This window comes from Harpia harpyja, chromosome 17, assembly GCF_026419915.1.
Source record: "Harpia harpyja isolate bHarHar1 chromosome 17, bHarHar1 primary haplotype, whole genome shotgun sequence".
Classification (NCBI taxonomy): Eukaryota; Metazoa; Chordata; class Aves; order Accipitriformes; family Accipitridae; genus Harpia; species Harpia harpyja.
The window spans coordinates 26,451,669-26,479,166 of NC_068956.1; the positions used below are offsets into that span (position 1 = coordinate 26,451,669).

The 27,498-nt window shown below is 38.0% G+C and overlaps 1 protein-coding gene across 1 annotated transcript in view; it reads left to right on the forward strand.

Moving 5' to 3' along the window:
* Positions 1–27,498, forward strand: part of B3GLCT (beta 3-glucosyltransferase) — a 68,873-nt gene that overhangs the window by 30,389 nt on the left and 10,986 nt on the right. Inside the window, exons 5-10 of the mRNA XM_052812839.1 lie at positions 5,837–5,913; positions 9,971–10,082; positions 15,312–15,448; positions 16,618–16,681; positions 21,193–21,324; positions 22,298–22,367. Of these exons, the coding sequence (XP_052668799.1) occupies positions 5,837–5,913; positions 9,971–10,082; positions 15,312–15,448; positions 16,618–16,681; positions 21,193–21,324; positions 22,298–22,367 (592 nt within the window). The remainder of the gene's footprint in view (positions 1–5,836; positions 5,914–9,970; positions 10,083–15,311; positions 15,449–16,617; positions 16,682–21,192; positions 21,325–22,297; positions 22,368–27,498) is intronic.

The window sequence follows — 27,498 nt, forward strand, 5'->3', positions numbered from 1 at the left end:
AATATTGATACTTATGTCTGTAAAACCTGAAAAATACTTGAAATGTGTATTGTGGTTTTCAATGTTTAAGCAAATTGTTAGAATATGGAGAAAATGTAGTGTACGGTGTACTATTTGACAGTGGCAACTCCTAGCAAATTGACTGACCCACTGGGTTTAGAGGTAGGACATTTGCTCTTACTTTCTGTCATTTTAGAAATCCTTCAGGGTGTCTTACAGAAGTGACATGTTTGTGAAAATAAAGCTGTAGGGAGACTTCAGTGTGTATTCCACAGCTCTACTTTGTCAAAGTAGTCATAATGGATGACTGGAAGAGCTTGGCTTATTTAGCCTCCCAAGGGAGAGCTGAGAAGAGGGTAGATAGGCTAGCTCTGAATGTGTCTTAGGATTAATTTCTGAAAAGAAGATGACAGAGTAGGGAAGATGTTGTTAAGTGCTTGTAGAGTATGTAGAGCGAAAACTAGGGAAATGTTTCTAATTCTGGAACTGTGCGATTCAGCAACAGTGTCTAGGGTTTAGGATCCCCCCTCCTTCACGCCTGCTCTGGGTTTCATGAGGCAGTTTAATAAACTTACAAAGCATGGGGATATATGCAAGACACTGCAGATACCAGTGTACTGGACTCCTTAAGAGCAGATTCCTATACACTACTGTATTTTTCTATAATGTGTTTTAAGTTTGCTAATTGCTCTGATCAGGTGACTCAGTAATAAAACAAACATATTACTGTCATGTTTTGCATTTCACTGCAGTTCCATATCTGTTTATGTATAGTACTTAGAATATTACATCACATAGGGCATATAATAGTGGTGACCAACATTCAGTTTGAACTATGTTCTAAAAAGCATGTTCTCACTAAAGCATACACTTAGGGCAAGGTTTAGTTATGCTTAGATGAAATTCAGTGGACTCCATTCTGCAGGAAAACAAAGCAAGCACAGGTCTGCTAGGGGGTCTTAGAAGATGTGACTTAGGTCAGGCTCAGGAAATCCCATTTTAGCTGGGCATGATCTCTGCTATCCTGGGTGCTTACAGAGCACCTTGTAGTCTATGAAATCTTAACCCTTTTCTTTGTTTTTACACCATACTGTTTTGTTCTCTAGAAGTTGTGCATTTTTCATATAGGTTTTGGTAGATTAATATGAAATTGCATGTAATACAGAAAGATTTCAGATATTTGTTTCAGGTTAGCAATTCTCTTAATTATTTCTTAAAAATTCTTTTATTCTGAATGATCTTTTTCCTCATTGGATATGCTATTCCCCCAAGGTTTTTCACATGTTGATGAAGAAGACTTTTAATGTTTAGATTCAAGAACCAGAGTTTGATTTCAGTTCTGTTGATGGTTTGCTGTGAAATTGAGCAGTCTCACTAGCATGTTTATACTTTAACTTGCATAAATAATACTAAATGATTTTAAAGGTGCATATGAGGCTGTGTCAATGTGTTTTGAAGTGAAGATGTGCATCTAACCCCTTTATGCACGCTTCAGGTTTTTTTGTGTAGAGTCTGCAATTGTAATCTGTGGCAGGTTTTACTGCTCTCACTGTGCTGATAGAGTAGTTGGTATTTGGGGTAAAAATGTCTTATACTGTATTTCAGACCACAAGTGATTTCGTTTTTTGGTTTTGCCCTTTTAAAGTCAGCTCAATTGCGAATCCCCTCAATTGGGGAGGCTAGTTTCTTGGTCTTCAGAAGTGATTGAAGTGATTAAATTATTTTATTTAGATTAAATTTGACTTGTCATATGTAAAGTGTTAGTATCTGTGAAGGCATATGGGCTCTGTAACTGTTGAAACAATAGTTTCAAGATAAATAACCAGTGAATGCATTACAGGGTATGGATGCATTTGTATGAGAGTTCTACGAGATACACAGACACAGCGTGTAAGTTACTTATCACTACCTTGACTATCTAGCCATCCCCTGGTGAGCTAGCCTGCACATGCCCTTTCACTCCCCAGAGCTGACATCAGGTAATTTTTGCCTTTTTTCTGTCCTTGTACTGAAGGTAGAATAAATAAAATGAATAGGTCAGCCCAGTTCCACTAGGTTCAGAGTGAAAATACATAAAATGAGAAAGGAAAAGCAACAGAGATCCTCCTGTATTTTTGGAAGAGGCTGTTTTACCCATACAGTGTTTTTTAAGCATCCTTTATTAAATCAGAATTGATGAATTGTTAGAGATGAGTGGAAGGAAAGGTATATGCAGGACATGTTATTTTCATGTTTTAGAGGAAGTTGGGTAAAGAAAGGGAGCAGGCTTATGAGAATGTCAAAAAGAAAAGATACCTTGCAAAAGTATCAGACCAGCTCAAGAAAGAGTGTTTTTTCTTTATCATCACTCCTTTGACCTGCACAAAGGAAAGCGTTGGGGTTTTTTTGTTAAAGAAGAGATACCTGAGTATATGGTACAGCTACTTAGATGATGTAATTTACTTCATACCTTTGGCATGGGCAAATGTTGTTTGTATCTAAAATGAATACAACTTCAGCCTTTACTGTGATATAGACACTGAATATATTAACTACTTTTATCTCTGTCTGGCTCCTATTGTACATGAAATACATGGCCACATACAAATACTAGTACAGCTGCAGGGTTTATATCCTTGTAAAAACAAATGCTCTTGTAAAGACAGAGGTTTGCCCTTTTATCTTCCTATCTGCAATCCCACAAGCCAACATATTTTTATGGTTTTACCATGAAGTGGTTACATTTTAGTGAAATACCAGATGTTGAGCATACTGTTACTAATATTTGCCACTTCCACTAAAAACCTCTGGAATTCCTTGGTTTTGCAATAAATTGAAACTAACCAGGAACACATTTGATAGATTGGCTTGAACTAGAACCATAAATCAGAACTGCTGATATTTTAGATGCACGTTATTATCCTGTTCCAAATTAGAGTTTTGGCATTGTTTCTTTTCAATTTGGGTCATTCACAATAGCATAAGTATTTTTTAAAACAGTAGATTGTTATTTTTTGGTAGGATTAATGCACTTCTGAGAGACACAGTTATTCTTTAGAGCGGTAGAGACATTTTCTTTAGTGTATGAAGTTTGGAGGTTTTATGTATTTCTAGGTGCTATGCTTAACTGCCCTTAAAAAGGATTTAAAGTAAACTTGACAGAGTCAGCAAGCAGTGTGAACTTCATCTTACAGCTTTTCCTAGAGAATAAGTTATTTTTCTGTTTAAATGTGAATTTTATGTTAATGGAATTGGTTTATATTCCTGAGAAGCATTCATCAAACAAAAATGTTTGGCATATGCATAGTGTAAGTGGAAACGAATTAGGCCCTTGAGAGATCGAGATGGTTTGTCTTGGGAGCTGCTGAATCTGCTGGCCTGGCAGAGGCAAGGCTGCTGCAGCTCTGTGTCCCCAGGTCCAGCCAGTAGCGAGGCTGAGCATGTGTTTCCAGTAGGCACATGTGCACACATACACACACTACGTGTACATATATACGTGGTCATCCGTGTAGATCAACACAGAAACTGCAGCACTCTCACAAACACAAAGTGTACCAACGGCCTGACCTTGTTTCACCTTTCTGGCTGGTCAGGATGAAAGCCTGTTTGTGGAATATGTATACATAAATATATATATCTGCAACATGGATGCCTCCAGTAGCTGCTCTTTGACACTCAGTCTATGCAGTCACAGGTCTTGCATCCCCGGTCTCTGCAGTTGCCAGCACGTGGGCATGTGAGGCTTGCCGTGTGGCTTGCAGCCCCATTCCAGTTGCTGGTGCTCAGCCCCGCTCCTGCACACCCACACACACTGTGCATGCACTGTGGATCCTCCCAGTAGCTGTAGACACGCAGTATATCCAGTAGTTGACCCCTGGCCTCCCTGTTGCCTCATGCACAGACACACACGAAGAAATGGGTCTTTCTGGTACCTCGTGGAGACTTATAACCCCACCAGGAGCTGACCCTTGCACCCCAGAGGCCCTCCTGTAGCTGGGACCTCCTGTTCCCTCCAGTAACCAACTGTTAGGCCCCTTGGTCCCCCCAGTGTCTGCCTCAGACTTTCGGCTGCTCTGATACCTGGCTCCCAAGCCTCTTCTGCTCCTAGTCCAGCTTGATGCTTATGAGCAATTACGCACACTGAAACGCACACCCACTCATGCATGCACGCACTCTCCCCAGTTTCTGGCAGCACGGACATGTGCATCCCTATGACTCACGGTCCCCTCTCCAGTTGCAGGCGCTCAGACCTCCAAATACAGACACAGAGAGCCTCCTGCCCAGGAGTTAGAAATGGAATTTAAGGAGAAGACAGGACAGACCGCAGTGATCGGTGCAGGGCATGGACAGACAAGCCTCCTGACTAGCGATCTGTTTCAAGTGACCAACCCCTTTTTTTCCCCTGTGTTTACCAATGGTTATTCCTCCTCAAACCACCCTGATCTGTCTTTGCCTGGCCTTTTGTCTTCCCTAAGCATCTCATAATAAGTTTTGTGCCATCCCAAACTGCTCCTCCCCTGAATCCCTTAATGAGTCCCATGCCCCTGTAGGCAGTAACCCCCTGTGAGAGTGTAAGGTGAGCAGGGAAGCTTTCCCTTCTCTTTAGCTGGTGAGTGTCAACACCTGGACAGGCTGATGGCTCCCCTGGGACAGCCCTGGGGGGAGCTGGGTCAGGGTGCTCAGTTTTCTCCAATTACATTTTTGGGGTTCCTACCCTGTTTCTGTTCCTCTGTGCTGCTTTGTGTTTATGGTGATGAGCTTTTAATCACATAACTTAACAGTTCGTATAACGGAAAGGTGGGATCATTTACCTGCTAGTATTAAGTCATTTGTGTTAAAGTGCATTAACACCACCAGTGCTTTGTTAGGTTAATTGCTGTAATGGGATGTACTTAGACGGTGAGGAAGTTTAGATAAACGGGGAGGTTAGGCTCTTCCGGGCAGGAAGATTTTTGTTTCAGTACTAGTACAATTACCTAACCCAAAGGATTTAGACATTTGTGAGGTGGTTGAGACCCTAATGATGGTGCAGTAGAGAATTGTGCTTGTAAATGTAGTAAATCAATGGAGTAAGATACTGCCTATATATTAAGGGATATCTATATCTCTCCCACTTCTTACATGTGTGAACTAATGAATAAATTATGCACTTTGGTATATCAGAGGGCCATGTTTAAAGGGTGTTTTCTTGGAAACTACCCCAGAATGATAGCTTGTCTGCTAGACATTGGGATCTGCCACATCAAAGGGATTTCAAGTGACAAAAGAGCAAAGAAACTTATGAAAAGATTTTCCTTTGTAGGAAGGTGCTTTCATTTTTCAGGAAAAAAAAAACCTAACTCCTCATTTTGATTTTTGCATAAAACCGTGGGTTTTTGTCATTATGCTAGTGTGATAGGTCAAAGCTGAACTCAGCAAAGCAAAGAGTGTTAGAACTCTCACATAAGCTTTGTGTGACATGTTTGATTATCCAGTGGAAGCCTTTGTAGAATACTCTACATTATTTATAAGTCTTCCTTTATAGTGTGGGATTTTATGATATGGTAAAGAAATGAGTATGATGTATTGCTTAATTGATTACATAGGACCTGTACAAAACATTTAACTTGAAGTGTATTAGCTTTATATCTAATAGGGAATTAAGAAATCATGTGTTGGAAGAAGCACTTTCCCTAAATTGCAGATCACCTTGTTTCATACCATCCTAAGTCATCTATTCTGCAGGGCTACTTGCTGCTAAAAAACAATGAAGAATTAAGTAGTCATTCCAGTGTAATTTTTTTAAGATTAGTTGGTGTTTAGGAAAAAAAGTGCATATAATTCAAGTTTAATGGGAACATTTTTGTTTTTCTTAAAGGAATTACCTACGGTTCTGCTTATTCATCAGATGGACGGGCATGAAGGTGCATGGACAATATTACCGTTAATGAGAGAGTAAGTGTAATGAATGCCAGTTATTTTCAGAATTTGTTGTAACCAAGAATATAAATATTAATTACTCAGACCTCTTTTTTCAGAATCAAAGTTTTTGAATGAGAGTTGCAACCTTATCTTTTCACTTTCTTATTCTACTTCTTTTTGGTTTTCCAAAGCAATTTTCTGTTAAGTTTCATTAAATCAGAGAAAGCTATTTTAAATAAAAGAACAACAATAATATAATGTAGCTGAACAACTACCTTTTTCAAATCATTGTGGGTTTTTAAATTTTTAGGGAAGTAAACTAGTCAAAAGAAATACCATTTTTAAATGTGGATTTTCCTATTTGGCTCCCAGTTCTCACAGTGTAAGTTGTGAGGTATTTCAGAACTTTTGACCTTTCAGATTACTTGGCTGAATGAAGGGGATAAATAATTTTTAAAAAATAGATAATAATACCTGTTTGGGGTTTCTATCTTTTATTGCTTACAGTGTTTCTAAGAGGTGGTATGCCTCTATAGTAAAAAGGTGTAGGTTTCAACGTCTTTTTAGAAGCTTATATGGCCACTTTTCATCTTAGTATGGTCAGAGAAGACAGGTAATCTCAAATACCTTTTCTTCTTAGCTTATGCAGATGGCTCCAAGGAAGACATGCTGCATTTACATGGTAGTATTTTGCAAACTGTCAGGAAACAGTGATTCTTGTTTCAAAGTCCTAAAGCTCCATGGTGCTGAAGGCTGTCCTTTCCCTAAAATTTGCACTTGAAATTGGTGCCAGAGGCTCTGCAGCCTCTTGAGGTTTAATTTAGTTAATATAATTTATTAGAGTTACTCAGAAGGATGTTTTTGGTTTGGTTTGAGGTTTTTGCATCAGAGTGGTTGCAGGACAGGTTGCTTTTCCTTCTGCTTTCCATTGCTTTCTGTGTGTGTAGAAACATGAAAATAGTGCTTGTATAGTAGCTATCTTTGAGATACATGTAAACTGTAAAAAGAAGCAAAAGGAGAATCAAAGTAAATTGAAAAACTCAAAGATGATGTTCCAACTATCAATCATCTTTGTTTTTCCTTCTTAGCTCCTGTTTCAATGACCTAATGGTTCCTCTTCTGAATTATTTATGTCTCAGTGACAGGGTTTACAGATACAGCTCTTACGAGATAGCAAAACCCAGAAGCAAAACCACAAATGCTTATTTGTGTGACAAAGCAGAAGAAAATTCTTCAGAAATCAGAAGAGGAATCTTAAGTAGAGGATTTCTATCTTGAGAATTCTAGAATATGAATTTCCTTGTGTCTACTGTTTCACCACTTTTGGCAGAATGAAGACGTGGAGTAGTTTAGAAGTATGTCGATGCTGGGAGGCTTGTGCTGTTTAGTTTTCTCAGTGGACAGAAGAGGAGGAAGGGAGATCAGCCCATTCTGCAGCAGCTGATGATGCTCGAAATTGTGATATAAGATGCATTCTTATCTGAAAACTGCTTTCAGAAGAATGGCTTTCTTCAGTTCCTCAGTTGTCAGCATTTTTAAGGAGGCCTCTAAACAGTTATGACAATTCTTAATTTTTAGTTCTTGAGCACAGGTTAACTTGGACAAAATACTTCATTTCAGAAGATGTAATCGTAAGACATCAATGGATGTCTTATGACACAGTACCCTTACTGTCTCCAGAAGGCCCACTACATTTCCTCTCGGTAACCATGTTCATTAAGTAGAGAAGAAATCCCTTTTTTAAATTACTACCCCAAAACTGGATCTTACCTGAGTATCTCCAATGGCTCCTCGCAATCTGAACTCCATATTTGTGTGCTATGAGGTCTACGTAAGACTCTCTGCAGGCTTTAAATACTTAGCCTTGAAAATCATTCTGTTTGTCCATCAATAGCTAGATGAACAGATCATTCTTTTTGTGAACTTGTATGTGCTGTATTCACAAGATGCAGTAATTCTTTTTGTGCGGGTCATTCTAGTGTTTTCTCCTTGCCCTTCACCTACCTGCTTTCCTGTAAATCCAGATATTTCTCTCCTAAAGTTCTAGCTGAGCACTAAAGTGTGAGAGAAAAGCCTTCAGTCTTCGCAGGTCATTGAGTACTGTACATGTTTAAAAACATGAGGGTATCTGATACCCTTTTCGTACTTGTTTGGCAAGTTTTAGAAGGAACAGCTAGGAAGTGTCTTTCCTAGCTCATTGTATCTTGTTTGCTTGCCTGAATGGCAGAGAGTTGCCCAGATTTCAGTGTTGAGTAGGCAACAAGTATATGCTTTTATGAACTAAAAGGATGAATGGATTGTGAGTTCTTCTGGCTATTATAGTTTAGCAGAATAAGTATCATAAGCAGAAAGCAGTGAATAATCAAATACCATTGCAAGACAGAGAGGAAAGGCAGCTTTATAGGAAGATGACTGTCAAGGTTTAACCCCAGCCGGCAACTAAGTCCCACACAGCCACTCGCTCACTCCCCCGCAGTGGGATGGGGGAGAGAATCAGAAGGGTAAAAGTGAGAAAACTTGTGGGTTGAGATAAGGACAGTTTAATAGGTAAAGCAAAAGCCGTGCACACAAGCAAAGCGAAACAAGGAATTCATTCCCCACTTCCCATGGGCAGGCAGGTGTTCAGCCATCTCCAGGAAAGCAGGGCTCCGTCATGCCTAACGGTGACTTGGGAAGACAAATGACATCACTCTGAGCAACCCCCCTTCCTTCTTTTTCCCCCAGCTTTCTATGCTGAGCATGACATCATATGGTCTGGAATATCCTTTGGGTCAGTTGGGGACAGCTCTCCCAGCTGTGTACCCCCACAACTTCTTGTGCCCCCCCAGCCTGCTCGCTGGTGGGGTGGGGTGAGAAGCAGAAAAGCCCTTGGCTCTGTGTGAGCACTGCACAGTAACAAAAACATCCCTGTGTTATCAACACTGTTTCCAGCACAAATCCAAAACACAGCCTGTACTAGCTACTATGAAGAAAATTAACTGTATCCCAGCCCAAACCAGCACAATGATTTGTCCCAGATGAAAAAAGACTGAACTAGTTTAGCACCTGGCAACCATCTGGTGCTTCTACCACGTAATTAAAAGACCTGCAGAGGCAGGTATCACATGTTCTAGCATAAGGATTTCTCAGATAGTGGGTTTGTTTTTTTGGGTTTGTTGGGTTTTTTTTGTTTTGGGGGGGGGGGGGGTTGGCAAATACCGTTCCCTAAAACATAAATGATCCTACCATCCTTTTTTACTTATTTTTTCTGACTTACATTTCTGCCGTTTATTTTCATTGCTGATTTTATCAGTAGAGAATGCTGTAGAGGAATAAATCTGTGATTTTTATAGGTGCTAATTTTCTTATACCTATCCTCACATGATTTGTTTAATTAAATCAGTGTAAAAGCTATGCAAAGGAAACTGGACAAGTAAAGATTGGGGTTTTTTTCCATTAGGATGTCATGAATTATTAAGGCTTTGTTTTGTTAAGTAGTGGAAGAATTTTTCTGGGAGGAGTAGAGAAATAAAGAATGAGAATTTTCTGAAGGAATCAGGAACCCTGCATTGAGTTTAGTGTTAGCTTTGAGGAAGGTAGGGGAGTCCGTTCAATCTGTGTAGTTTCACTGTACTGAAAAAGCTAATTAAGTTTTTAGATTGGGGATGATCACCGTCAGATAGCCGTGAGAAAACCTGTCATTAGACATTTTCATGATTGTTGCAATGGTGTTAGATGCCCAGCAGTGGGGCTTCTTGGAAGTTAAGGTACAGAGGGGAAGGTAACTTAAACTGCTATCTATGAACTTCTGAATTCACAGGTGGCTATTAGACCTGGGGTAACTATACATTTCTGGGTGGACATTTTTATATATCTCTATTCCCTTCTTTCTGGAATAACTGGTGCTATATAAGTAGATAGCAGCAGAGGCAGCATCTTTATCCATTCACTTTAGTTCTTTGATACATAATTCTAAGTTAGTAGTAAAAGTTTCTGTTTCTGTGTAAATGAATAATTGATTGCAAACTACTTACATTTGGGGAATGTGGGTTGAATGTATCATTCTGTTTATAAGCCAGTTTATTAGTAAAATGTTAATTTCTTTTGTTAGCTTCTCTGTTACCTATGGTAGGAACTCCTCATGGATTTTCTTCTGTGAAGAAGATACAAGAATACAAGTTGTAAAGCTGCTAGAAACACTTGGAAGATTTGACGGGTCTAAGGTGAAATAAAAATTTAGATATTTAAGTTACTTTTGAATGTGCTTGAAACTTGTGGAATAATTTTAAGTACAAAATTATAAATACAGAATATTAGAATTCCTAGTTACAGAACAGTTTCTGTGGTCCAGAATTTAATTTTATAACATTTCCTGGGTGGCTCAATGCTCCAAACATTGGAAAAGAGGTATCCAAACAGCTTAAAATAGGAGGATAGATTTCTGTTGCTGAGGCTGAGAGTGAGCAAGGTATTTAACATGAAGCAGCATCAGCGCCTGTCTAGCTGTTGAAAAACTGTTAAAATTGAGCAGAGAAAAGATTCCTTCTGTGGATAGCCTGAAAATGATGTAGCATCAGTAAAAAATTAATATAGTCTGCTGTGTGGTCCCCTCTCCCCATTTTCCTGTCTGTCATCAGTTCTGATTGTCATCAGTTCTGATTTTCATCAGACAGAATGACTGATGTTAGTTTGACTAACTGTCTCTGATCTAATATAGTAGGGTATTTTATTTGCGTTCTGTTTCTGAACTGTCTTGGTGATAAGACAGTTTTCTTTATCTGCTGGAAAAGAAACAACACCAAAAGACTTGCAGAACAAAAGAAAAATGCAGTCACCAAGGAACAAAGTAAATTTGGCAATGCAACTGACACGAAAGGTGTTAATCTTTAGAATTCTGGGTGTTCAAGAAAAAAATTCAGCTTGATGTCTGTCCTTTGCCTGGAATAAAAGAAGCCAAAGTCTCCTGTGCGAAATATATTTTGCTTCCTTATTGTTACCTTGACTGAGTGTTGAACTCTGCTTCAGGTCTCACTTCAGCATATTTACTTCTTTTGCAGGCACATGGCCTTTTCATGTTTTCTCACAATTCTTTTCTAAAATTTTTCAAAATTCTTTTCTCACAATTCTTTTCTAAAACCTCTTTCAGAGGTCTTACATTTTTAAATACTCTGTTTTCAAAATGTCTGACTGAATATAGTCAAGCCTTTGGAATATCCGCTTATTTCTGTTTCGGAAACAACCTACTCCTAATTGATGTTCTCAGAATAGAAACATAAAAATTTTTGTTCTAGATGCTGCCTTTACGCCAGTTTTAATCTCTCCTTTGCATTACGTGTAAATTCTATTACAATAAGAAATTATGTTCCAACCTGCATTAAAAGAAAAATCAAATGTTTTGCTTTTGTACCTAGCAATCGTCATCTTAGTATAACAGTCCATAACTGATTCCTTATATACAGTAGTAGTGCATCAGTCACAAAATTTAAGATGAGTTAGACCAGAATGAGCTCATTCATTATTCATTTTAAAATGTCAGCAGTCTGCATAATAAAAAGCTGGTATATATTAATCACAATAAAAGGTCTACAAGGGGCATGTGAATAGTTGATGAATCTGCAGCTTTTCAATCTCGATATCTAGAGATTAGTAACAGAACTGTTGAGACTGATACGAATGTAATATTGAGTGAAACCAGATGTGTGAAACATCATAAGACTCTGTGGAGGAATGTTAAGAGAATGACCTGCATTGATAACGAAGGACGTTATTGACTGCAGTAGAACTAAATAACAGTGAGGAATATCTGATTTATATAAAGACCTCAAGGCAAGCACTCAGATGGTGAATTATATCTGAACATCAGGAAACACTTTTTTACTGTGAGGGTGACTAAGCATTGGCACAGCTTGCCTGAAGAGGTTGTGGAGTCTCCGTCCTTGGAGGTAACTCACAAGCCGTCTGGACATGGTCCTGGGCAACCTGCTGTATAGGTGGCCCTGCTTGTGCCGGGGAAGTTAGACCGGGTGATCCCCAGAGGTCCCTTCCAACCTCAACCCCTCTCTGATTCTATGTTTCAACAGCATATTGATTCAACCTGTGCTTTCATAATGGAAGACGGCAGCAAGGTTAAACCAAATTGTATGTGCCACTCCTCTTACTGTCATCCTAACAGGATGGTAGACTACAGCCCCAAAGGTATCCAGAATGAGTAAACCAAGCTGATGCGCAGCAATGACTTAGTAGCTGTTGATATCTAAAGGGTGTAAAAGATCTGTCTGAACAACAGTTTGATCTTGAGAATCATAAGAACTCATAAGATGTAGTAAGACACAGTGAGGATGTGACAGCTGAAATCTCCTGTCCTGCGTGTCAGACACAAGTCTTGAACAGATGAATTTGGCACACTTGTCTTGGTATTTGTGAGTAAGTGGATACGAATGTGAGTCAGTAGAATCAACTTGATTAGCAAGTTAGGTAAAGTCACCTCTGCCCTCCCTGAGGTCTGGTATTGAGTTTTGTTGCATCACGTTCCTTCAGCTATTTAAAATGCTCTAAAGACTTTGGAGTGCTCTTACTAAAGGTAGGTGATTTTGCCATTTTTGAAGCACAATGATCCGGTGGGTGGTAGTTACCCTTAATGCAATGAATCACACTTTTTTTAAAATGCACATTTTTGCCTATATGCAATTTGATTACCATCATTCCTTAAGTTACTTTAAGTTCCTTTGTATATAACTAATTTAATCTTGTAAAGCCAGCCTGCACAGATTGATTTGCCCTACGTATCAGTGTAGTAAACAAACAATGTTATGACCAAATAAGCTTGGAGAGTATTGGCTGTAACCCGGAATGCCTTCACTGTGATTTGTGGCTTAATATTGCCAGAAATATATTATTATGTGAAAGCCTGAGGAGGGTATATGTATGGGTTTAATTTTCTATGTTTTATAGGGAAAGGAAAGTAAGGTTGGTTTTTTTAATCCATAGATTGTTTTGGTGTAAAATTAGCATGCAAAATTAGGATAAGTGAAGTGTTTTTTCCACTCTGTAGCATAACAAAGTGGAGGTCCAGAAAAAAATTGTCTGCAGATGGTACTGTTGTATTAAAATGGTACTATTTATTAACTATTTCTGAAACAGAATAGTGTGCTTGTGTTATGAACATTTTGAAGCCCTGGAGGCCCTAGAAGAGTTAAAAAACAGTGTGCACAAATGCTTCTAAAGAATTATTTTTATTCTTTCAAGGCAATCATCTTTGTGCATAAAAATTAGTATGTTTGCCCATTTTCTTTTACCTCCCAATATTTTGTTTGATTTTTTTATCCTTCCAGTGAACACTATTGAATCCTTCCAATAAAGGAAGGAGAAAACAGGGTCTTTTGTGACTGAAGTTATAAATCAAAGGCTGAGTAAGTAGGTACCAGGTAGTAAGTCCTATGAAGGTGATTAAAAAAAACGGTGGGAAAAAATCTCCACCCTTACCTTCTCCATATATTGGGTAGTGTCAGTTAAACTTTGGCTGTTTCCTCAACAGATTCCTGAACACCTACCCTTCAGCCTCTGGAGGCACGTGGGGATTATGGGAACAAACAAGTTTTCAGCATTTGTGTTACCTGAAGAAGTCACTAGTCAAGTACAAGATATATTCAACTTACTTTTATTGAGAGTAGGTGGTCGAAGTAGAGGGGAGGAATGTACAGAATTCATGGGAAATGCACTCAGCGCCTTACACACGTGTACAGACACATGCATACCATGTTAAACCTGCATCAGTCCCTCGGAGAGTCGGTGTTCCTGGCAGGGGTGGCATCCCGTATCTTTGGCTCGAAGTGTGCGGCAAGACAAGCATCCCTGGTAGCTCCTGAGGGGTGCCCTTTGATTGCCTTTTGGGGAGCCAGGCTGAGTCCTGGCTGGATTCCCGGGGGGTTGCCAGGCTGAATGTCTTCTGGGGCAGCCACACTTGCATACCCTCTGCCAGGCTCAGCCAGCTGGTTTTGGCTGGAGGTGTCTCCTGGTGCGTGCAGACCTCTCTTCTGCTGTTTGCTGACCCTGCTGTGCCCTGGCCAAATCTCACTCATCGCTTCTCATCGGCTCTGGGGAGCTATAAAATTTATCTCAGTCTATATAGCAACATCTGCTTGGAGTTAGATGACTACTGAGATGCAAGAGCCTCTTGAGGTTAGACTTTTTTTTTTTTTTGCCAGATGTTTCTGAAGTACTTCTGCTTGAATATTTTCCCTTTTGTCTTGAATTTTGTGTAAATTATTTATCACATGTGAAGCGTGTGAACTGTGATAATGCCTTGAAGGAATTTTTCATTGTTGCTGATGTGCTGCCCCTTTAAAGGAGGGGAAAAATCAAATACGGCAGGGAGTATGGAGAAAGAATCTTTTGTGAAAAAGCAGTTGCCCTAACTTTGAATCTATTTGAGTGGTGAATTGTCAGGGATTGATAAATTGTCAGGAAAAAGAAAAGCCTGAGTTACTGTCATAACACAAAGAACTTCACACTTTAAAGATTTAATATAAGTATTAAGGTAATGCAGAATTCTGATTCGTCATTTGTACTTGTAGGTCTGAAAAGCAGTTTATATGTATATATTTTTTCAATTATATGTGTACACATATATTCTTTTTTCCCTTCATTACAGTCCTTATTCTGCAAAAATTGGGGGTATACTTGTTTTATACCCATTCTAAACAGAAAGATTAAGACAACTGATAGTAATGTTAAAGAAGTAGCATTTAAGTCTGTTAATTATTTTCAGATACAGCAGAGTCAGTAGTAAATTCTTAAACACTGTTATTTAAAACTCTAATAATAATAATAATAATAATAATAATACTTAAGTTTTTACTTTACAAGTGCATACTTGGGACCTTCTTCATTTAACTGTTTTGAAGATCAAAGTATTTAAAATGTTTGCTTTTTAAGTTCCCTAGCGTAAAAGAGGCTAGACAGATGGAAATTCAAAATGGATATATATAAGGTTCCTGAATGCAATGCTTTTGAGTGTCTTGTCTAGTCAGTAGTCAGTTTGGGTGGCCAAACACTGGAGCAGGTTGTCCAGAGAGGAGGTGGAGTGTATTCAAAACATGACTGGACAGAGCCCTGGGCAACCTGCTCTGGCTGACCTTGCTTGAGCAGGGGCATTGGACTAGATGATCTCAAGAGGCTCCTTCCAACCTCAGCACTTCTATGATTCCGGGATTCAGTGCTTTTTGAACAGGTGGAATTCAGGGCATATGCTGACAATACAGTGTGTATTTGAATTCAGAGAAGTGCCTTTAGTTTCATTTCTTATCAAGTACAAATTTTGTCCGGATTATTGTGAACAATACGCTTCCCTTGTTTTTGTTTTCAGGTTTGCTTTATTCAGCATGAATGCAGTCGTCATCTTCACTAAAAGGATGCTGTAGATGAACAAAATTGTTTCCTATATTCCTTTACAGGAGTGGTTTTTAGGTAAAGCATTATATGATGAAGAATCTACAATAATTCACCATTATGCCTTTGCTGAAAATCCTACAGCCTTTACATTTCCAGATTTTGCTGCTGGTTGGGCACTTAGCATTCCACTTGTTAACAAGTAAGAATTGATTTTTTAATCACTTCTTGCTAAATGATAGTAATTAAGAATGTTTCATTTATACAATTTTTCTAGATGCTAATCAATATTATTTTAATGAGTTATGATTTCATACGGATTACTATTTTCTATAAAAGATGAAGGTGTTCCTGCTGCCACCTATATTATTAGCATCCATGCTGGTACATGTAAGTCTACTTTAGTTTGAGGATCTAAGGTGTGTAGCAAGACATTCAACCAGGCACAGTAATGTACAGCTAGCTCTGGGTATGCCTACATGGACTTGTGCTCTCACTATAAACTTACCCAGTAAATACTCCTTTGATAAAATTCCATTTCTTCCTTATTCTACACGTTCCAAGCATAATTATTATAAACAAACACTTAAGAATTTATTAGTAGACGAGGGTACAGAAGTAGATTTCTGTATCATTGCTGTGCATGTGATTTATTTTGCTTCACTCTGCCTATCTAAAAGTTAAAATCGTCAGATAGTTAATAGTTGTCCAGTACTAGTTGTTAACTAGTTCAATACCATCTCTTGTCATTTTAAAAATGTATTCTCCCCCAGACAGCAGTTTTATTCCTGGATCTTAGAGTGACTGCATTGCCTTCTAGAAGTGTTTCTTGTGCTATAGAGACAACCTAGATATTTACTTCGGATTAGATGCTTAGTTTTTAAATGAGATTTGAAAAGTTCATAGATTTCAGAAGTTGAATGCATCTTGCTGTAGCAAGGATTAACGTTTTCATAAATTGAACATGCCTAAATACTGTGCTTTGGATTATACAAAAAGAGAATATTGTCTGAAGTTTGAGATGCTGATCAATATTGAGCTTCAAATGCAGTGCTACTTTTAATCTGTTGAAAATGTTATGCCAGACTCTCCATCTACTCCAGATAAGAACTTTCTTCTTGGGCAGGAAGAATGTATCAAAATATGTGTGCTGAAAAAGTAGTATTAACATGATCACACTGTACTCCAATGAAAAAAAATATGAAAAAGAAATATAAGTTTCTTCTTGGGGCAATAAATACAGAAGTGTGATTCCCACCCTGCCCCCCCCCCCCGTAAGATGGTCAATAATATCAGCCACACTTTGCTGCATACACTAGTGATTGATTTTTTTTTTTTTTTGAGTAAATTTCTTCATCTTTAATTGTATAGGCTTGCAAAGAAGTTGAAGAGTGAACCACTCAAGTCAGACTTTACAATAGATTTAAAGCATGAGGTAAGCAGCGATGTGATGAAAGAAAAAAATGTCTGAAATCTATATATTTGAATGGTGATAAATGATAATGGAAATAACAGATTTTTCTTAGACATTGCTAAAAAGTTTGACTGCAATGGCATGTTTAATTTCTTTCCCTTCCTTTTGAATATTGTAATACTTTAAATCTATATTTCAAGTATAGAAGAATTCATGAATAAAATTGCATTCATATATGAATATGTACATGGTTGTATACAGTAAGGTATGTTCTAGGGCTTGCTCTATAAAGGAGAGAGACTTCCAGTTCATGAAGCCTGAGCTAACATGAACAGTATCTCAGACACTAGCCAGCCTCACTCACTTTCTAAATCAGACTGTAAGAGCTAATATGATGGAGTTTGGATTAAATAGTCTGAGGAACCTAACTGTTGTATGACCGATCAACTCTGCAACTTGCAGCATGGAAGTCTGGAAATTTTTTTTTGCCTCTGGTTTACAACAGTTTTAAAAGGTAGCCACTAGGTCTTTCAGAGAATAAGTGAGTTGACTGAAAGGAACATGAGAAGAAAGGTGTGGGGGGTTCTGAAAGAATATCAGTGCTACTTTTTTCTGAAGCTTTTTTATTTTTTCTGCCTTCAAAATGTCTGTACTGTCACCAAAGTGAACTCCTGAACCAGGGTGGAAGGGGGGATGAATCTGGAATAAATTTGCTGATTTTTGGCCTGAAATTATGAGTGATGTTGAATTCATTTTAATTTTTTTAAACTCCTGAAAGTCAGCCATAAATTGTGGTTCTGGCCCAGAAAAAACCCACCTTACTTAAAACTACTGCTGCTGTTCTAGATCTTTATTCTGTAATGGTTATAAACCTCCTCATTTCCAACATAAATCTACAGTGTACTTATAGAGTATAAATTGGTAGCATATTTAAATTAATTTGGTTTTGTGCCAACACTATTCTTTCACATAGTTTCCCCACCTTGACTGAGGTATTTCTCAAAAGCAATTGGACCCCTCTCAGCTTTCATTTTGCTACATGAAACAAGCCAACAAGCTGTGTTTCTTTCCTCTTGTTAATTTTTCTAAATGTAAGACCTTGGGCTTTACACTGTAAATCTTCTTTTTGTAAGTTACCTCAAAGTCATTCATATATTCCCAATATTCCAGTCTACCTCAGCACTGACAAAGCCTCTAAACGTAGTGTCATAAAAAAAAAAAATCATTAGCAGACATTTCTTTTATGTGCCACAGATTGCTTAATGAAAAACAATTGATCACTCGACTGGCAAAATGACTTCCATCCACTTCTTATTCTGTTAGCAGTTCTTTGCATATGTTTCATTTCAAATTTATTGTCAATGATAACCTACTTCAGCCCTTTAGTTATTCTTTCCGCACAGTCTCCTGTCTCCCTAGACACTGTTCCATTCCCCCTCATTTATTTTATAAATCACCATCTTCTTCTTAAATCATTTTTATCTCTACGTCCTTCATGTGTGAATCAAGATTGACAACAAATCAAAGGGTATAATCTGTGATCTTTAATGATTGTGTGTAAAGTTTAAATTTATGAAGGATGATAAATGTTTTAAGAAGTGTTTTAGTTTGACAGAGTCCTAATAACATGTGCCTCTAGCCTTTGGTATTTTATTGTGCTCTGTATCAGGTTTTTTTTTTTTCACCCTACTACTTTCCAAGTCCCTATTTCTTATATCCACAACTTTTATATAACTTTCGATCTGGAAGGCCTATCTTGCAAATGTGGTAAAGGATTTTTATCATGCTGCTGCTCATTTGTTTTTTAAACTTTTTGTAACTGCACAATATATAGCATATTCCCTGATACTTACTTAAAACTTGAAGTGAAAAATGGATTTTTTTGTATATCTAACATTAGATTTGATCTAGGACTAAGACTGTTTTTTGTCTTTTTATTGTAAATCCATTTCCATTGTCTTAGGAACAGTCTGTCATCCTGTTCTATAACCCAAAATGGCATTCTAACCTCATTTCTGAAATATGATAACTTCACACCATTCTAAGGCTTTCTATTGAAGAATCCATTATTCACTGGGAAATCTTAGCGCATTATGAACTTTCATAAATAATTCATGTTATGTTACAATTGTTAAATATTCTTTGTGCTGCAGGAGCATTTCTTCTTTGTTGGTTCACGTGATAGACATTAATTCTGAATAGCTGGATTCTGAACTAATACAATCTTAAAATGTACTGGAAGCTCTTTAGAAATCCCATCCCTTGCTGTTAGTAGTCTTCCAGCTACAAGGCAGGGTCAAGAACCACTTACATCCCATAATGTGAATGTGGTGACAAGACAGAAGATAACCTTGGAGACGTACGTGTGTTTAGTGGTTGCTTCTTACCCACAAGCATATATGTGTTACGTGTCACTTCCATACTCCTCCTCTGCTCCAAGCACTATCAATGGTATTTGTCTTAACTGCCACTCATGCTTATGAATTTTCTTTCCTATAGAGTGGCCTTTCCCTTTAGTACTTTGTTGAATTCATCTGTAATGCTAAGACCATCTGTGTTTTCAGAAGCATTGCTAAAACAGCAGATAAACAGACCACTTAATAATGGTGAGGCTAAAATAAATTAGACCTTGCAAACTACAAAACTCACTGTATTGAAAGAACCTGCAGCTGAGTTACAGTGGTTTAGCAAGTCACTCTCAGCTGAGCAGTAGTAGTGACCATGTTTGTACTCACAACTCCGAGTTGTCTGCAGCCGCTCAATTACAAGGAACAGTAATTTAAACTCTTTTCAGTGCAATCAAACAAAATGTTTTTACTTTGCAGTTGAGGTGGTCTAAGAGCGCATGTGTAGTTATGACAACCCAGTTAAAGTCAGCAACTTGCTAAAAACTCATCAGTTAATTGTATTCTAGTATGTGACTGTACCCTATTGATAATCTTTCAAATCTGGAAGCTTAAGTTTCAAAAATATGATTGTATTCTCAAGCCTGTCCCCAGTCCTAACAGGGCCTGTAACAAACTGGCACTTCTGTTTTATACCCTCTAAGTTCCAGAAATGGCTGTGTGCAGGTAGTTGGGGTTTTCTGAGGATGTTGAGACCTAAATGAGATGGGCAGGAAAATAATCATCTATAACTTATAAGTCTGTAACTGGTTTGGTGACTTCGGCTTGTCCAGACTGTACTTAATGCTCTTGGTTTGCACTGAGTTCTTCCTGAACACTGGGGAGAAGGAAATATTATGTCCTCTTAATAATAGCTTAATGATCACATTTGCTAAAAGAGGAGCTGAATTCTGGGCCAGGAGGGGTTTAAAACTAACAGTTCCTAAGTAAGCATAAAACACTGAAAAGGAGACTCATTTTCATTGCTTTTGGTGTGCTCTGGGTCTGGTCCCATATTCCAGTGAAGCACTTAACTTGTTTTCCATGCAGGAGTCATTGGGAATATGTGTAAATAACACGGGAAACAGGAACTAGAACCCAAGACTGATTTTCCTGTCTTGGAGGAGTCCCATTCCCCCTGTGCAGCAGAGTCAGGCTCCCCTTCACTACACTGTCCTGTTGGTTCCATGAATCTTACTTTTTGCACAGTAACTCAGTTTCATGAGGTAGCATGGAGAATCTTTGTCCCAGAATATCTGTGGTTTGTTGGTGTAGGCACCCTTTTGAAAACTAGAAGCTGTAACTTCTGAGTCAGGCAGAAGCAAGCCTAGAACCCAGATGTCCTACACCTTGAGTATATGCTCAACCAGCTCTTGTGCAAAGATGCTTTTGCATCTTTGGCCTATCCTCAAGAGAGACTAAGCATTCAGAATCGAGAGTGTATGGCAATGCAGCTGGGAAGCTCTGAATCCACATACTTACTGAGATATTATTTTCTGCCTTTTAGATTTTTAAGAACTTCATTTTGTTCTTACAAGTTTCTGAATGGTTTTATATGTTTTGTTGTTGCATTTAAAATGGGCAAGAGTCTACTATAGGATAGCATATCTATTACATTATCCTTCATTGTATTGTACAGCTTCTCAGAGATTCATTACTGATTTTGAGCTTTTTAAATTGTTACCAGAGAATGGGTCTATTTTGAAAAGCTGAAAATTGCCACATAGGATGAAATAGGCCTAACTATTCCAAATTATCAAAATAATTTTAAAAGAGCAACACAATAAGGATCTTTGTTTACTTTAAAAGAAAGTGTAAATATTCATTCTACCACTTCATATAAAAGTTAAAGATGAGTTGTTTTGACACGCCTAAATATATGAAACTAACTGTAATTCTATGAAACACATATTAAAACTTGTCTGTCTATAGAATTTCTTTTATGGCAAAAAAATTACATGTTGGTTCTAGAAACATGAGCAAGAAGTAAGGTATGCAGCTAGTTTATCAACTAAGGGACAAATCTTCTACAGCATCCCATATTTTTCAGTTTTCCTATTAAGTTTGCCCTGTAATATGATTTCTTTGTATGCTCTGAGAATTTTTATCCAGTTTCATTACTGATATAAATGTTTTCTATTTTGATAGATTGCCCTGTATATTTGGCAGAAAGGGGAAGGACCACATCTTACTCCAGTGCCTGAGTTCTGCACAGATGACGTGAACTCGTATAAGGCTGATCATTGTGCAACAACATTCAGTAATTTTCTGCCACTTTGTGTAAGTACTGTATTTTAAATACCTTTGCTTAGTAAAGGTAAAACTCTTACTAAAATGCATGATATTTGACTTTAAAAATCTCAAACCTTAAGAAAATATTTTTCAATAAGTTAAAAAAAAAAAGATTTGTTCTGGCATTTATCTATTTTTGGATATGCTTTCAGCCTTCCGTCGCACAGGGTATTTCCTGGCAAACAAATATTGTATATGCTTTAATGGGTCTTTCTACCACAATGTTTTGTCAGCACATGCTCTATACAGTATTTCTCCTTACATTTCTGTGAGATACTGAAGTATAGATAATCTTTTTTTACACATGGGAATCTAAAACTTTTTGAGGCTAAAGATAAAATGTAGTATAGTATTTGGTGCATTGAAGTAAAACCCTTCTCTTCCACTTCTAGGAGAATACATTTATGATATTATGGGTTAAGTGTTGCTAGAGGCCAAAAAGTGTTCCATGCTTCCAGGAGAGCAAAATTCTAGGTGCCAAAAAGGAAAACAAATAAAAGTGGTTAAATGATTTTATTACAGTTGAGGAAATTCAAAGATTTCTAGTGTGTAGCATTTAAGCTTCTTTTTCCAAGTATGATACAGTTCAACATGTTCTCACAGTGATTAGTTTCAAAGAAATTAAGAAAATATTCTTTTTCAGATGAATCATTCTTAGTTCAACGAGTTCTACTACTCATTCTCTTTCCCTAATGATAGGTGTTTTAGTTCATGTTAGAATACTACATCAATGGAAAAAGTATTTCAGTAATGTTATTTCAGGAATTTTAAACCACTAGTGACCTTTTTTCAAGAGACAAAAATGTTCTTTCTGGTGTATTACTGGTACACTATTCTACTTGATATGCTATACAATGAAAAGGTATTTTCTGTGTTATTATATGTATGGATATACATATCCTATAAAATGTTACAGGCAGAGCCTGCAATTAAAAAGTTAACTTTTGTTCTGTTCATATAGGGAGAGCCAGTGAAAAAGGAAGATGTTTTTGTTGCTGTAAAAACATGTCGGAAATTTCACGGTGACAGAAGTAAGTTGCTGGTTGGTCAAGGTAGTAGCTCTATGCTATATAGTTTATGAAAATAGTATTCAAAAAACAAGCTGATACATGCTGTCTGTGTAGCTCTTGGGGCTAAATGTTTGCAAAATCCACTGGGAAACATGAAAGCTTCAGAATTATAAACAGCTTATTCTTTAGGTAGAAATTTTTTTTGCTATTCAGAGTTCTTAAGGAGTACTGTGAAATGTTTATGATGAAAAGCTGTGGTTGTATGATGTTTCATCAATAGTGATTGGTTGGCAAAAATCTTGCAATTGAATATCTAAATTAAAAATATGCATAAAGTTAGCTTATATTGTTGTGAATTGGAGCTGTTGCAATATTAATTAATATAGCATCTATTAATATCCTTCAGTGTGTTTCCCCCAGCTAATTGGTTCACTTCTGTTCCTTGTACTAGCAGTGACAATTGTGCAGCTGTATGGTGGCTGATTTAGAAATTTGAACAAGCTGAAAGGTCTCTCTCCTCCTCCTTCCTTTTGTCCTGCCCTCCCCTCCAGTAAAAGATTGAGCAGCTTATGCTGTCATATTGCTTCTATCTGTTGTCACCTTACACAATTTGATGTGCACGTGTTTTATAATGCTTGGAATGGAAAATTTTGTCTCTTGTAGAAATCTGGTTGTCTGTAGTACTTTGTCCAAGCCATGGCTCAGATCAAGAGTCTCCCAAGTGTGCAACGCTGTAGCGTGTTTCATCTGGAAATTGTAGTGTTATGCAAGTAATGATAGTCACTATGAAAATATGACCATGATATCCATGGTAAAAACAACAAACAAAAAAAACTAGCGCAGCCCAACAAGATACCTCGAGTGAGTATTAACTTCCTTCTCAGAGGCACAGAAAATAAAGACACAGAGAGACACTCAGCTTCAGCTAAGACAGAGTAAGGCTCAGCTAAGTTGAGGTAGATCCAATGTCTACAAAACTTGGAAGGAAAAATTGCAAATCCACTGATTTAATAGAAAACACTCTACCTACTTGACGCCACCTACCAATCCATTCTAGTTTACTTCTAGACATTTTGTTAATAAGGAAATTCAGGAATGGATTTATTTCCACGAATTTACTTGAATTATTTGTGCCCTTGAATACTCCAGGTACGTAATAGTTTCGCCATTAGGCTTAGTTTGTTCATGAGCGTAATTTAAAGTGATTATTACTGGCAAAAAACTTGAAAATGAAGTAATGGCTAGTAGTTGTACCAAATTTTGGGGGGGTTGCCACACCTATTGTCAGAGGACAGGATGAAGATAAAAGGTCTTTTCTTAACTAAGTCCCCCTTTGCTAATGCATCCAAAACTGTAGGTTCTGTCACTTCTAAATTTAGACTGTTTGCCAGTTGTTGGTTTTTTTCTTCAAAATAAGATTTATGGATTTTTTTCATAATGTTAGTGCATTTCATGAAGGCACATTTCTAGTATTTTAATCACCTAATCATTAGGCTATCTTTAAAGTAGCTTCTGACAAAACAAAATTGACTGTCCTGTAATTGGAGTTCACTGAAGAGTTCTCCTTTCTGGATCCATGTTTATTTTCTTACATCAAAATTAAAACCAAAAAAACCCAAACCTAGAAAGTCAGAAAAGAACATAAGGCTTCAAAAAGATAGCGTAAACATCCTTCAAGAAACACCTGTTGAAGACTGAGGAAAATTCTTGAACTTTCCTCACAGCTTCCAGTGTTATGCAATAGAGGATAATCTTACTCAAGATTTTGAAAGATTAATGGATGCCAGCTTCAGAGAGCTCTTTTTACCTGGTAAGTCATTTTTTATTGTATGCCAAAAACTACATTAGTGCAACATCAAGGCTTGGAATTCGATGTGCAAAAGCAGCTAAATTTTACTTCAGAAGTTACTTCAGATACAACTCTCCTTCTTACACATACCGTATATGGTCATATAAGAAAATTTCAAGACTGCAAACATGCATCAAGGTTCTAGAAGAAGCACGAATAAAATATAATTAAGAGCTTAGAGCTGACCTTCTATAAATATGTCTGTAGTGCAGTATTAAAACTTCCACGTGATCACAAGTATTAATACATATTGATAAATATTTGCATCAACAGCTAGTCCAAAATTTCATATAGTTGTTCTCTCTTTGGAACATATGAGTTGTTAGAAATTACTAAGTATTGTGGGAATTCAGTTTACAATAAACATTAGTCAGGATGGTGACACTTCATCAAAACAAGCAAGAAAAAGAGAAAGACGCTTTACTAGTAGTCCCCTTGTTAAACCATTCAACTGAGGTGAGACTTGGGTCCTTGCTTCAGTGAACTTTTTTTCATTTATACAGAGAAAGGGGACTCCACCGAAGAAATTGAGAGGCTCAGTCTGTAATAGCAAATAGTTCTGTATGTTAAAGCACCCTACTGAGGTTGAGGTCCTTGGTTGGAGAAAGGTAAAACAGCCTTTACAGGTGTGTCTCTTCTGTCAGGTGAAGGTTGGAAGCATTTTGTATGTCTATGATGCTTCTGTACTGGGGCCTTGTTTAACGAAAGCTTCCTGGTTTTGTTCTTCTGAGAAACGTTTTTTTAAATAGAACATTTCCATAAAATAAGAAAATAATTTCCTGACTACTTGTTTTCTTATTCTAGGTGAAAAAAAAAAAAGTTTACATGGCATTCTCTGCCAATTAATACCTGATTATGCAATGTTATGTGATGTAATGTGACTTTTTATTATATAGGAGGTAGAGTTAATACATTGTGAAATTCCTGGCTTTGCATTTCAAAACTACCGTAACGTTGTATGAACACAGTTTTTATACATAATTCCCTTTGGATTTTTAATGCAAAAATTGAGAGCAGTTTTACATTTCTTTAAAAACTTTTAAAAGCAGTATTGGCCATTGCACAGTGCTACAGAAGTGAAATTATATTAATATCAAATATTAAAGCCTTTCCATTAGTCCACTGAGTTCTTATTACTCCATCTTAACAGTTACCTTGCAATTCATTTCAGTGTTATCAAACTGACTGTTGGTCAGTCAAGAATAATAAATCCTTCAAGTCCCTGTGTGATCAGAGTAGAGGAAAGTGAGCAAGTAGGTAGGCAGCAAACGTCAAATAAGGTGGTGAGTGATTCCAGCAAGGGGCTAAAATGAGTTGTTCACAAGTATCAGAGTTACTTAGCAGCAAGGGGAAGTTATAGAAATATTTCCTCCATTTAAAGAACTGGTGGGTTGACCCTGGCTGGACGCCGGGTACCACCAAAGCTGCTCTATCACTCCCCTCCTCAGCTGGACAGGGGAGAGAAAATATAACAAAGAGCTCGTGGGTCGAGATAAGGATAGGAGAGATCACTCACCAATTACTGTCACGGGCAAAACAGACTCAACTCAGGGAAAATTAATTTAATTTATTACCAATTAAATCAGAGTATGGTAATGAGAAATAAAACCAAATCTTAAAGCACCTTCCCCCCACCCCACCCTCCTTCCCGGCTCAACTCCACTCCCAGTTCTGTCTACCTCCTCCCCGCAGCGGTGCAGGGGGACGGGGAATGGGGGTTGGGGTCAGTTCCTCACACCTTGTCTCTGCTGCTGCTTCCTCCTCAGGGGGAGGACTCCTCACTCGTCCCCTGCTCCACCGTGGGGTCCCTCCCATGGGAGATGGTCCTCCACCAACTTCTCCAATGCGAGTCCTTCCCATGGGCTGCAGTTCTTCATGAACTGCTCCAGCGTGGGTCCCTTCCACGAGCTGCAGTCCTTCAGGCACCGACTGCTCCAGCGCAGGCTTCCCACGGGGTCACAGCCTCCTTCGGGCACCCACCTGCTCCGGCGTGGGGTCCTCCCCGGGCTGCAGGTGGAGATCTGCTCCACCGTGGACCTCCCTGGGCTGCAGGGGGACAGCCTGCCTCACCATGCTCTTCACAATGGGCTGCAGGGGAATTTCTGCTCCGGCGCCTGGAGCATCTCCTCCTCCTCCTTCTTCACTGACCTGGGGGTCTGCAGGGTTGTTTCTCTCACATATTCTTGCTCGTCTCTCTTCAGCTGCCGTTGCATGTGTTTTTTCCCCCTTCTTAAATCTGTTATCCCAGAAGCACTACCACCATCGCTGATGGGCTCGGCCCCGGCCAGCGGTGGGGCCATCTCGGAGCCGGCTGGCATTGGCTCTGTCGGACACGGGGGAACCTTCCAGCCGCTTCTCACAGAAGCCACCCCTGTAGCCCCCCGCTACCAAAACCTTGCCACACAAATCCAATACAGCAGCAAACATCAAATTAGGCGATGGATGATTCCAGCAAGGGGCTAAAATTAGTTGTTCACAAGCATCAGGGTTATATAGCAGCAAAGGGAAGTTCTATAAATATTTCTTCCATTTAAAGAACTAGCTGCTACCAGTGAGACCTACTGGATGGTGTCAAAGAACATAAAGCAGACAAACAATGACAGCAGAATTCACACTGTTTCAGAGTAATTGCTCATCTAAGTCCTGACTGCTTAATTTTTAAAATGGAAAAAAGTTCATTATTTTAATCCGATAGTTCTCTTCCAAACACCCTGCAGGCATTTGGCTTTTTTTGTGTTACCCATAATTTATTTACTTCTGGATATAATTTAAACATTCATAGCATCATTATTAGAATTTTGTATGATCAGTTTTAAATGTTTATGTGAAATGGCAAACTAATAAGAAAAGGATTGCTTTTGTAGAGAAGAATTAAGCAGTCCTCCTTTGAATAGAATCTCCATGGGATCAAAATTGGTTGTATGATATTTATAAATGTCCTTCTGTGAGTGTGTCTCCAGAGACAGGTGCTTTTGAGCATTAACATGATGTTGCTGTCGGATATGATGTATATAACACAAGTGTACTATTTCAAAAGGTGCATTTGGTCTGTTTCTGATTCAGAATATTTTATACGCTGTGCAGTTGGATGTGCTGTTTTTAAAATGCGACAGTTTCAATACTGGATGAATGATTGATCTCTGATAGTGTTCATGCTGATTTGTGCTATAAAGGCTACCATAGCAAGTGTAAAAGTAATGAATACCATACTTTGGTTAGCATAAATGTAAACATCACAGTTTTCAATGTAATATGAATGAAACTATAGTCATATTTTAAAAGAAAATTTATTATTATATAAAT